Below are 12,866 nucleotides of genomic sequence, written 5' to 3' on the forward strand. Positions count from 1 at the left end.
ACCTGGGGCTGTTTAGCCTGGAGAAGAGCAGACTGAGAAGGGATCTTCTCAGTGCTCATCAGTATCTAAAGGCTGGGAGCCAGGAGAATGGGGCCAGACTCTTTTCAGTGGTGCCCAGTGACAGGACAAGGGGCAGTGGGCACAAACTAGAACACAGGAGGTTCCATCTGAATATGAGGAAATACTCCTTTCCTGTGAGGATGCCAGACCACTAGAACAGGCTGCCCAGAGAGGCTGTGGAGTCTTCTTCTCTGGAGAGATTCCAAACCCACCTGGATGTGATCCTGTGCAACCTGCTCTGCATGACCCTGCTTTAGCAGAGGGGTTGGAGTAGATGATCTCTAGGGGTCCCTCCCAGCCTCTCCCGTTCTGTGGTTCTGTGACCCTTCACTGGGGCAAGGACTAGCCCAATTTGCTTGTTTATCACACACCCCAGAGAGATTCTTCCTGTCCTGCCTGGTGCCTGGGGAGGGAGTTTTACCCAAGGAAGGTTGGTTGTTCTTGGGTTACTCACCATAGCTCAGCGTATCTGTAGCAGTGCAGGGAGAGCTGTAGCCAAAGGTCCCTGACCTTCTCACAGCAACAAGCAGATTTATCTTTCCATCACACGAGGGTACATGTGAATTCTGGAGCCATAAACCATTTGTCTTCATCAAGAAGCCCTTGGGAATGGCTTTTTTTTTTTTTTTCTTTTTCCTCCCAGCTGTTTTGCAGCTGTTCATCTCCCACTGCCAACAGTCTGCATGTTTGCTGCTTTCCAGTGCAATATCATCTCTCACATCTCGCAGCTCAGGCCTTTCCTCAGTATGGAAGTAGTGATTTACAGCTAGGAATTTGGCTCCAGCTGATGGAATATGAGGGTTTAATGGGACATCTCAAAAGACCAGGCTAGTTTGGAAACCCAGCAGTGAAGTCCTGCTTTGGCAGGCGGGTTGGACCTGATGATCTCTTGATGTCACTTCCAACCTCTAATATACTGTGATACTGTGACAATTTTTAAGGCCAGGCTGGATGGGGCTCTGGGCAACCTGATCTAGTGTGAGGTGTCCTTTTCCCATGGCAGGGGGGTTGGAACTGGATGATCTTTGAGGTCCCTTCCAACCCTGACAGTTCAGCGATTCTGTGAAATCCAGCAGCTGTGTCTCACCAGGGGAGCCAGGTCCTTGCAAACAGAAAGCTAGCAAGGAGGTGGTCTGGCAGTCAAAGATGTTGTTCTTCAATCCCTGTCCCTCAGGAGTGGTGGTTTGTTTCTCCTTGTTTCCACATGTCCCTTGGACAAGAAAGCTCATCCACCTGGTCTGTGTTTCCATCACATGGTGAGAAAATGTGTTCTGGCAGGGACATTTCCATGGCAATAGCTCATTCACTACTGGAGTTCCCAAAACAACCATTTGTTTCCTAAGGGGAAAATGTTGACTAATGAGGAACTCTTTCTCTCTCCTGGAAGCTCAGGTACCATCCAGCTATGGGCTAGCAGTCTGTGAACTTTACTCTCCATCTCTGTGGCCTGCTTGTTTCCCAGGATTATCTTGTTCCAGCTGGGATATTGCAATAACTTTCCTTTCCCAATTTCTTCCACTTCCCACTCATTTTCCCTGGTTGCCTTGATGTCTTTCTCTTCTCCATGTGTCTCATTACCACCAATGATCCTCTTTGACGTTTTCATAGAATTGTAGAACACCAGGTTGGAAGGGACCTCAAGGATCATCTGGTCCAAACATTCCTGGCAAAAATATGTCTAGACAAGCTGGCCCAGCTCTCCAGCTCAGTCTTTTAGGAGGTGAGGTAGTGATAGCACTAGGGGGAATGGAGCAAAACTAGAAGTGGGTAGATTCGGGTTGGATGTCAAGAAGAAGTTCTTCCCCATGAGGGTGGTGAGACACTGGAACAGGTTGCCCAGGGAAGTAGTTGGGGCCCCATCCCTGGAGATATTCAAGGTCAGCCTCAACAAGGCTCTGAGCAACCTGATCTAGTGGAGGATGTCCCTGCTCACTGCAGGGGGGTTGGACTGGATGACCTTTGGAGGTCCCTTCCAACCCATAATTCTATGATCCCATCAGCTGAGCTTCATGGACATCGTCTGGGATGTGATGAACCTTTTGGCAGGTGTCACAGTATCACAGTGTATTAGAGGTTGGAAGGGACCTCCGGGGAGGTGGGTTTTGAAAGTCTCCAGAGAAGGAGACTCCACAACCCCCCTGGGCAGCCTGTTCCAGGGCTCTGTCACCCTCACTGGAAAGAAGTTTCTCCTCATGTTGAGGTGAAACCGTCTATGTTCAAGTTTGTATTCATTGTTTCTTGGCTTATCACTGTGCACCACCCAAAAGAGCCTGGCCCCCTTCACTTGACACCCACCCCTCACACATTGATAGACATTGATCAGATCCCCTCTCAGTCTTCTCAAGACAAAATAGCCCCAGGGCTCTCAGTCCATCCATTCTTGTGGGGTATGGAGGGAAAGTGCTGCATGACACAGCTGGAAAGGGGCTCTGAGGAATTGCAGGGGCAAGAACAATGCAAAAAAATCCCTTTTGTCTCCCCAGGAGCTGACCCCTACGTGATCATAAAGTGTGAAGGGCAAAAAGTCCGCTCCCCAGTGAAGAAGAACACAGTGTCTCCAGAATTTGACGTGAAAGGGCTCTTCTACCGCAAGAAGCCAGGACAGCCCATCATTGTCCAGGTACCTAGCAGGCAGGACTGAGCTGAGGGGCAGAGGCTCTCTCTCTCTAAAGATGTTCTTCATTGTCAGGGTGGTGAACACTGGAACGTGGTACCCAGGGAGGTGGTGAAGGACCAATCCCTGGAGACGTTCAGGGTCAGCCTTGATGGGGCTCTGAACAGCCTGAGCTATCAATGCAGACTGGGGGAGGAGGGGTTAGAAAGCAGCCCTGTGGAAAAGGACTTGGGGGTGCTGATGGATGAGAAGCTGGACAGGAGCAGGCAGTGTGAGCTTGCAGCACAGAAGGCAAATGGCAGCCTGGGCTGCATCAAAAGCAGCACTGCCAGCAGAGCCAGAGAGGTGATTCTGACACTTTGCTCTGGGGAGACCTCACTTGGAGTACTCTGTACAGGTCTGGAGCCCTCAATATAGGAAGGACATGGATCTGATGGAGAGGGTCCAGAGGAGGGCCATGAAAATGCTCAGGGAGCTGGAGCACCTCTGCTATGAGGCCAGGCTGAATGAGCTGGGGGTGTTCAACCTGGAGAAGAGTAGGCTCTGGGGAGACCAAATAGCAGCCTTCCAGTACCTGAAAGGAGCCTACAAGAAGGATGGAGAGAGACTGTTTGCAAAGGCCTAGAGTGATAGGATGAGGGGCACTGGCTTCAAACTAGAGAAGAGCAGATTTAGATTGGATGTCAGGAAGAAGTTCTTCTCTATGAGGGTGGTGGAACACTGGAACAGGTTGCCCAAGGAGGTGGTTGGGGCCCCATGCCTGGAGATATTCAAAGTGAGGCTTGACAGGGCTCTGGGCAGCCTGATCTGGTTGAGGATGTCCCTGCTGACTGTGGGGAGGTCAGAGTAGATGACCTTTGGAGGTCCTATCCAGCCTGGACCATTCTGTGATTCTAGTTGGTGATGTCCCTGCGTACTGCAGGGGGCTTGGACTCCATGGCCTTTAAAGGTCCCTTCCAACTCAATGCATTTTATGGTTCTCTCACTTGAACACCCCAGCTGCCCTCTCCTCACACTGTCCACAGTGGGTCTGTTCCATAAGGCTGAGCATCATCAGTTCACAGAGCTCTATATCAAACCACCATGGCTGAGTGGTGCCATCTGGTAAATGCATGTCCTCTGCACCTGTCACTCACAGAGCCTACCCCACACCTCAGCTACCTCCACAGCTGCAGCTCAGGGCAGGTTCTCCCACAACCTCCACAGCTGCAGCTCAGGGCAGGTTCTCCCACAACCTCCACAGCTCCAGCTCAGGGCAGGTTCCCCAATAACCCCTTTTCCTCTCTGGTGTGAAGGTTGGCTGCATCCCTTAAGGAGCTGCCCTGATGAATGACTGAGAGCCCTGGGGCTGTTCAGTCTTGAGAAGAGAAGGCTGAGAGGGGATCTAATCAATAAGTATCTGAAGGGTAGGTGTCAAAATCAAGGTGCCAGGCTCTTTTGGGTGGTGCCCAGTGATAGGACAAGGAATAATTGGTACAAGCTGGAACACAGGAGGTTCCACCTCAACAGGAGGAAAAGCTTCTTTAATGTGAAGGTGATAGAGCACTGGAACAGGCTGTCCACAGAGGCTGTGGAGGCTCCTTCTCTGGAGACTTTCAAAACCCCTAGAGCCACAAAAACGGTGAAGGGAGTGGAACATCTTCCTTATGAGGAGACCCTGAGGGAGCTGAGAGCTCTTTAGCTTGGAGAGGAGGAGACTGAGAGGTGACCTCACTCATGTTTATAAAGATGTACAGGGTGAGTGCCAAGAGGATGGAGCCAGGCTCTGCTCAGTGATGCCCAATGCCAGGACAAGGGGCAATGGATGGAAGTTGAGGCATAGGAAATTCCATGGAAACAGGAGGAAAAATTTTTTCACTGTGAGGGTGACAGAAGACTGGAACAGGCTGCCCAGGGGGGTTGTGGAGTCTCCCTCTCTGGAGATATTTAAGACCTGCCTGGCTGTGTCCCTGTGTGACCTGGTCTAGGTGATCCTGCTCTGGCAGCGAAGTTGGACCTGATGATCTCTTGAGGTCCCTCCCAAGCTCTGTGATACTGTGATCCTGGGATCTTTGGAGGTCCCTTCCAGCCCCTAACATTCTGTGATTCCCGTGCAGCCTCCCCTAGCTGATCCTGCTGTGGCAGAGGGGTTGGATTGGATGACCTCTGGAGGTCCCTTCCAACCCCTACCATTCTGTGATTCTGATGGCTCTCTTCTTTCCCTAGATCTGGAACCACCACTTCATAAGCGACGAGTTCTTGGGCCAAGTGGTGCTCACAGGTGACCCCAGCGAGCGGCAGTCCGTGCACACCCTGCACCTCCAGGACAAGGGCAACCGGAGATCAAACGACCTCCCTGGAACCATTGCCGTGAGGCTGCTCAGCAGCAACATCCTCACCAACGTCTGACCACTCAAGGACTTCTCTTCTGGTGCCACATATGTGTATAGAAACACGCAGACACACACACATACTTGCATATATGTACACACACACACACAGAGCCGACCTACCATCTGCAAGGTGTCTATGAACTATGCATGCCTTCCACTCCAAGGAGCCAAACCTGCTGGGTTTCAGTGTTTAAAAAAAAAAAAAAAAAATAATGGTGCCTTTTGGAGGAACCCTATAAGCCCTATGAGGAGAGGTTGAGGGAGATGGGGGTGTTTAGCCTGGAGAAGAGGAGGCTCAGGGGAGACTTTATTGCTCTCTACAACTACCTGAAGGGTGGTTGTAGCCAAGTGGGGGGTGGTCTCTTCTCCCAGTGACAGAACAAGTGGACTCAAGTTGTGCCAGGGGAGGTTTAGGCTGGGTGTTAGGAAGAAATTCTTCCCAGAAAGAGAGATTGGCCATAGGGATGGGCTGCCCAGGGAGGTGGTGGAGCCACCCTCCCTGGAAGTGTTTAAAATAAGCCTGGATGAGGCCCTCAGTGCCATGGTTGAGTTGATTAGATGGTGTTGGGTGATAGGTTGGACTTGATGATCTCTGAGGTCTTTTCCAACCTGGTTACTTCTGTAATTCTGTCAACCTCAACGATCCTTCTGCTGGCTTCCTCTGCAGCTTCCCCCCTGCCCTGCCCATCGCTGCTGTGTGCCCTGTGGGATTGCTGTGGACACACTGTGTGTGTCCTGACATCCAGAGCACAGTGCCCTGGTGCTGTTTGTTTACAGGTTCTGGCACCCAGGTGCCACCACGCACACGTGTGGCCCCCACGGTCCTGCCAGCTGCTTCAATGCCTCTTTGATGTGTCTGCTTAGGGTTTAGAGTAGTGTGTGTGGAGTTGTCCCCCTGTGAAAATGCCATTTAGTCACTTCTCTGTGGAGGCATCTCAGCAAAGGAGATGTGGAACGACAGGCTGGGGACTTTGGGAGGTGTTCCAGGTGTGGGTTTGCATCCTGCAACTGGGAGGAAAAATGCAACAAGGCAGTCCCGGAGCCCAAATCCACAGGGTCGACAAGACTAACAGGCTCCATCATTTTAGGGATGTGCTGCCATAGTTTTAGGGACATGCTGCCATCATTCTGGGGACTCTGCCCTGGTGAGGCCACACCTGGAATGTTGCATCCAGTTTTGGGCTCCCCAGTTCAAGAGGGACAGGGATCTACTTGAGAGAGTCCAGTGGAGAGCTACCAGGATGATTAAGGAACTGGAGCACTGCCCTGTGAGGAGAGGCTGAGAGCCCTGGGGCTGTTTAGTCTGGAGAGGACTGAGAGGGGATTTAATAAATGTTTATAAATATCTGAGGGCTGGGAGTCAAAAGGGAGCAGACAGGCTCTGCTCACTTGCACCCTGTGATAGGACAAGGGGTAGTGGATGTAAATTACATCACAGGAGGTTCCACCTCAACATGAGGAGGAACTTCTTCACTGTGAGGGTCACAGGGCACTGGAACAGGCTGCCCAGAGAGGTTGTGGAGTCTCCTTCTCTGGAGACTTTCAAAACCCATCTGGATGCATTCCTGTGTGACCTGTGCTGGATTCTATGGTCCTGCTCTGGCAGGGGGGTTGGACTCGATGATCTCCAAAGGTCCCTTCCAACCCCTAACATCCTGTGATCCTGTCTGCTCCTGAATCCTGTTCAACCCCATGCAACTCTGAAGGGATACAAAGGTGCCAACAAGCATGGTGGGTCAGCTGTTCTCTGGGGTCAAGCTCCTTTGAATCAGTCTGGATTCAGCTCCTGCGTGTGCCTCTCGAACCGCCATGGTGCCTGCTGTCTCCATGCCTTCATGCAGTCCCCATCCCAAGAGCTCACCCCAGTAGCTGGGGTGGGTTGTCTGCTGGGGTTGTTCAACGTTTAGATAAGAGGAGATAAAGTTCTCTGGAGGCCAAAGTGTCAGGTCCAAGGGATGGGCTCCATCTTTACTGCTGCATACTGCTGCATCATTTCTCAGTGCCTCGCTTTCCCAAATTCTTTTAGAAAATAGAGGGATTTTAGCTTGTGCTGGAGGACAGGAGAGGAGCCCTGCTCCCAGGGCAGCCTGAAAATGCTAGGAATATTTAGTCCATACCAATGTCCACCTCTCACTTTTAATTTCCAGCCTCCTGGCCTGGAGGATGAGTTGCACAGTGCTAGAGTCAGTCTCACAAGCACAACCCAAACATGTCCTCTGGAGCCATGTTCAGGGCCATGGTCTGCTCCTCTTTGCCATGAAGAACTGAGTTTATCCTCCTTGTTCCACTGGGTGGCAGAATCCAGCTTCTTACAAACCATCCCAGAGAAGCCATATGACAAACCCTTGTTTGGCCTTTCAGCAGCCGGTCAGGGCAGGTTTTGAAGCATTTTCTTTTCCTCCTGTTGTTTAGTTTGGGCTTTTTTTATTCATGTGCCTTCTAAAATGGTGCGAGGGAAGGGGTTTTCATGTCAGGTTTTCTAACAAGCAAACCTTCTGCAGCCACCTGCACGCAGGGGGGAGGTGAACACATATGTTGTAATCTTGCTAAATTTTGGCCTCAGCAGAGTCCTCTCCTTACAAGGACAAGCAAAGAGGAAAACCTTCTTCTGCCACAGCATGTTGGGTTTCTGCTTGTCCTGCCAAATGCCCACATTTGTGCTGCAAGTCTGTGTTCCTTGTTGAAGTCCCAAAAGATCTGCTAAGTCTGTAATGTGATAAGATGTTCCCCAATGTCACATCAGTTACCAGCTCAGTTCTTGGTGCATCCAGAAGCATATGGTACAACTTCATCACCTTCTGCAGGCTGTTGTTCCCCTTTCTTCACCTTCAGAGTTTACCTCCTGTGGTTACAAATCGGGGTTTTGACCAAATTTCTTCTTTTCTTAGGTCTTTTCCAGGACTTAGAGGCAGGCAGTGGCTCACAGGATGCTCTTTCCAGATCTCAATTATTTCTGGCCTGCACTGAGCACCCTCCAACTCCTGGTGCCTGGTGGGACCTAGCTGAGTTCATGGTCTTGCAGAATTGGCTCAGGTGCTCTTAGTTTGGTAAAGTGACATTTTGACCCCAAGGCCAAAGCACATCCTTGAATTTGGCCAGACTGATTCAGAGGTGTTTTGATTTTATTGTGGTTTTCATGGGTGTCATCACTGAAAGTAAATGGAAGCAGCACTGTGGAGCTAGAAGGCATCTTCTAGGCTTTAGGAGAAGATCTCACAGGGTTATGGTCACAGGGGTTTGTGAGAGGGACTGTGGTGCCCAAAAATACCTCACTTGGTAGGGAGCAGAGCATCAGAGGAGCTTTGCACAGCAGATGGGGGCAGCCAGCCTGCTGTTTTCTCAGGAAATCAGGCTGCTGACAGCTGCAGGAAACAGGAGCCATTTGGCCAGGAGTGCCCTGACATGGTGCAGTGGTACCATGATCCCCAAGGAACAACACTGAAGCCTGCTGGGGAATAGCAGTGCCCTGGTACCCAGAGGCAGCCTCCTCCTTTCCTAGGGAGAATCAAGCCATAAAGAGAGAAAAAAAATCAGCTTTTTAACAGCTTCTTCTTCAAAACCCCCCCCCCAAAAAACCCTGTATGTCCCTGCCCATGGCAGGGGGGTTGGAACTAGATGATTTTTGAGGTCTCTTCCAACCCTAACAATTCAATGATTCTATAACAGGACCAAAATGTCTTCATATCATTAATATTTGTCCCCTTTTTCTTCCTCCCCTCACCCCCCCAACACTGAAAAGTTAGAGCAGGAGCCTTCTTTCCCCAACATTTCCAATGGGATAACAAAAATTACCTTCACTGCTTTTTTGTTGGTGGTGGTGGTGGTCTTGTCCTGTTTGTTGAGGAGATGTGGGAGGGCAGTTACTGAAATGCCATTCCTCACGTTGATGCCTTTTCTCTTGGGGTGAAGAAACCAGAAGGATTCAGGGTTGGGTTTTTCATGTCTGAGGTTTGATAAGCACTTTCCAGTCCCTCCCAGGTGGTGCAGGGCACATCTGTTGATCCATGTTCCATGTCTTTTGTTAATCATTTCAATGGTTGCATGTAGTTTGCCCTTACACTCTGTGAAATCCTTTCCTTTTTTTTTTTTCCTCTGCCATGTGAAAGCAGGCTTGGACTTGTCTTCATCTCCAAGGGCACTGAGGTGTCATGCTGCACAAGAGCAGAGAGTAGTCCAAACAGAAAGCCAACGTTGTACAGCTGTAAACCTCCTATAAATAAATTGTGTATATTTTATTCAGACTCCCTGCCTTTAAATCTCTCTTGGTGGGCACAAGGTGGCTCTGCAGAGCCTTTTTCATTTGCTTGATTCACTAAACCTCATTCAAGTTCTTTTCTCTCTGGACTTTGGAACCAAGGGCAGGTGATCTGCATGAAGGTGTCATGCAATGTTGCTCTCACGTTCGACCTCCTCTGACTCAAAAACCTTTTCATCCTGTGTCTAAAAGTCACAGCAATGTGAGGAACAAGGGAGGTTCTCCTGCTCCTCTACTCTGCCCTAGTGAGGCCCCACCTAAAACACTGCATCCAGTTCTGGGCTCCCCAGTTCAAGAGGGACAGGGATCCACTCGAGAGAGTCCAACAGAGGGCTACAAGGATGATGAAGGGACTGGAGCACTGCCTGATGAGGAAAGGCTGAGAGACCTGGGGCTGGTTGGTCTGGAGAGGACTGAGAGGGGATTTAATAAATGTTTATAAATATCTGAGGGCTGGGGGTCAGGAAGGAAGGGACAGGCTCTTCTCACTTGCACCCTATGATAGGGCAAGGGGCAATGGATACAAACTACAGCACAGGAGCTTCCACCTCAACATGAGGAGGAACTTCTTCACTGTGAGGGTCTCAGAGCACTGGAACAGGCTGCCCAGAGAGGTTGTGGAGTCTCCTTCTCTGAAGACTTTCCAGACCCATCTGGATGTGTTCCTGTGTGACCTGTGCTAGATTCTGTGGTCCTGCTCTGGCAGGGGGGTTGGACTCAATGATCTCCAGAGGTCCCTTCCAACCCCTAACATTGATCCTGTGATCTTGTGAACTTCGCTCTTTTTTTTTCACATGGATGTCCTCATGGACGAAGCAGCAGGAGGATGTGATTTTGGGATGGCTTTTCCTCTAAGATCAAGTCTTCAAATTGCATATTTGAAAAGCAAAAACCTGTCCTTGTCCATGGGATTCTGCAGTCACACAGCCCCAAGGTGTTGGGCCTAGGGGCTTGGTCTGACCTCAGCTTCCAGGCCCTAGCTCCACCACCACCTGCCTGAGCTTGAGGTCTTCATGGTGTGAAGCAACTGTGCTCTTCTGCAACCCAGCCTCAAAAGCCAGGAGAAAGCATCTGGAAAAAGCCTTTTTCTTATGGGGTGGGGGATACATGTCCAGATCCTTCCATTCTTGGCATCATCCCTTGGGACAAAGGGAGCCACCAAGCCCTAGCTGCCTCCTATTCCTTTGCCTCCATCACTGAAACAGCTTGCAAGGACCATTCTTCAGGGGAAAGCCTCACAAACATCTCAACCTCACAAACATTCTAATACTCTCCTGGAAGGTGTCCTGAGCACTAGACATGGCTGAGTACCTATGGAACTGTCATACTTGTTCCTGGATATCATAGAATCACAGAATGTTTGGGACTGAAAGAGACCTTTAAAGATCATCTAGTCCAATTTCCACATAGCACAAGAGCTCTAGTGCAGAGTAGGTAGCTTTACTAAGTCCTGCTTTGTGCACACTCAAAAAAAGGTCTGTGGAAGCCTGGATAAGCCCCAAATCATCCTATAGGCATGGAGGTCATGCTTCCCCACCAGCATCTTCACATCAGTTTTGCTGGGAGTGGCGCAATGGACTTGAAACTAAAAGTGGGAGCAAAACTGGAAGTGGGTAGAATCAGATTGGATGTCAGGAAGAAGTCCTTCACCATCAGGGTGGTGAGACACTGGAACAGGTTGCCCAGGGAGGTGGTAGATGCCTCATCCCTGGAAGTATTTAAAGCCAGGCTGGGTAGGGCTCTGAGCAACCTGATGTAGTGTGAGGTGTCCCTGCCTATGGCAGGGAGGTTTGAACCGAATGGTCCTTGAGGTCCTTCCAACCCTGACAATTCTGTTATTCTATGAAACTGGAGACTGCTTTGCAGCCCTGCCCTGTGCTGCTGGTGCACAACAACATCTGGGTTGGCAACATGGGCAGGTCTGCTGGAATTGGTGTGGAACCACAGAACATCAGTGAGGAGTTGTGGGGAGCTTGTGCACGTTCAGAGACCAGCAGCAGATAGCAGAGTGGTGCACAGCTCCAAGAAGGATCTAGCCCAGGCTCCCCAGGGGTCCTGCAGCATCTCCTCATCCCTCCAGCATTGCCATCTGCTAGGGATTTCTGCTTACATTAAACTAAACCAACACTTTAGAGTCTTCTTTTGACCTGCAAGAGCATCTTCATGGAGGAACAGTCACCATGAGGCTGAAATATTTCTCCTTGGTGTTAGATCCCCTGCAGCTTCCCACCCTGATGGCCATGAACATTGCCCCCAGGGTGAATATGAGGCTGCTGCCACTCAAAGGGACCAAGGATTACTAGCAGGAAGGGCTACAGAGATAGCAGGGTTTCAGCAAGGGGATGGATTCATTGCCTGTCCCTCAGAGCTGCTCAGGTGTTACCAGATCCTTGGCCAGCGTCCCAGGTATTAAATACCCAGGGATTAACCTATGACCCACAGCCAGGAGAGTCTGTGCTGAGCAGTTGTCCAAAGGCTCCTCATGCTCTTCAAATCCCATTTCCAAACCCAGAGATGCAGACAGAGGAGCATGTCCAGCCCTGAGTCCCTGCCAGATCACTGCCTTCCCATAGGCCCATGGGATGTGCTGGGCACAAGGAAAGGCTGCCCAGGGCTGGACCTTCCCCAGGGACATCGGATGTGGTCCAGAGCAAAGCAATTCCTGGGCACAGCCAATATCTGCCCTCACATCCACACAAACCACATTGGTACAGCAGGGTAGGGCTTGAGTGAAACCAGGCATGGTCCCAGCTGGTCATGAATCATCTCTCTTGAGCTTAAAGTCAGCTGAGTGTATTTATAGCTGGCTCCCGGGAGAGCGCTGGACAGCAGCAGGGAGTTTCAAAGGGCTGGGGAAGAGACAGGGTAGCTGTGATGTGACTTAGAATCACAGAATCATAGAATCAGTCAGGGTTGGAAGGGACCACAAGGATCAGCCAGTTCCAACCCCCCTGCCATGGCCAGGGACACCTCACACTCCATCAGGCTGGCCACAGCCTCATCCAGCCTGGCTGCAAACACCTCCAGGGATGGAGCCCCAACCACCTCCCTGGACAACCCATTCCAGGCTCTCACCACTCTCATGGGGAAGAACTTCTTCCTGGGTGACCTGCCCTAGGTGATCCTGCTTTGGCAGGGGGGTTGGACTGGATGATCTCCAGTGCTCTCTTCCAACCCCTACCATCCTATGATTCTATGATTCTCCCACATCTTCAGGAGAACTCCTGGAGTGGCTTTGGAGGAAGAAGACTCCCTATTATTGCTCATTCTGTAGTATCACCAAAAAAAAAAAAAAAAAAAAAAAAATTCCAGCCATCCCTGTTCCCAGGAGGAGCTCAGGCCTCCTCATTCCAAAGGGGAGCTCAGAAATATCTTCTCTGGGCACACTGCAAACAAAAAGGTGTGCTTGGCACCATTCAGCAGCTAAAATGCCATGCTTTGTGTGCCTAAGAAACCTTGGTGATGCTTCACAGTGCAGTTCAAAGCCAACCCCCACCTCTCTCAGCAGGAAGGAGAAAAGACACAAGCCCAGATCTAAGCAGGGAGTCACCAGGTCAGGAGTTGA

General features: G+C 50.6%; 1 protein-coding gene across 1 annotated transcript in view; it reads left to right on the plus strand.

Moving 5' to 3' along the window:
• CAPN5 (calpain 5) overlaps nucleotides 1-5,062 on the plus strand; it is a 63,626-nt gene extending 58,564 nt beyond the window's left edge. The window contains exons 11-12 of the mRNA XM_054382313.1: nucleotides 2,544-2,680; nucleotides 4,880-5,062. Coding sequence (XP_054238288.1) covers nucleotides 2,544-2,680; nucleotides 4,880-5,062 — 320 coding nt within the window. The remainder of the gene's footprint in view (nucleotides 1-2,543; nucleotides 2,681-4,879) is intronic.
• The last annotated feature ends 7,804 nt before the right edge of the window (nucleotides 5,063-12,866 follow it).

The sequence above is a fragment of the Indicator indicator genome, chromosome 1 (assembly GCF_027791375.1).
Source record: "Indicator indicator isolate 239-I01 chromosome 1, UM_Iind_1.1, whole genome shotgun sequence".
Classification (NCBI taxonomy): Eukaryota; Metazoa; Chordata; class Aves; order Piciformes; family Indicatoridae; genus Indicator; species Indicator indicator.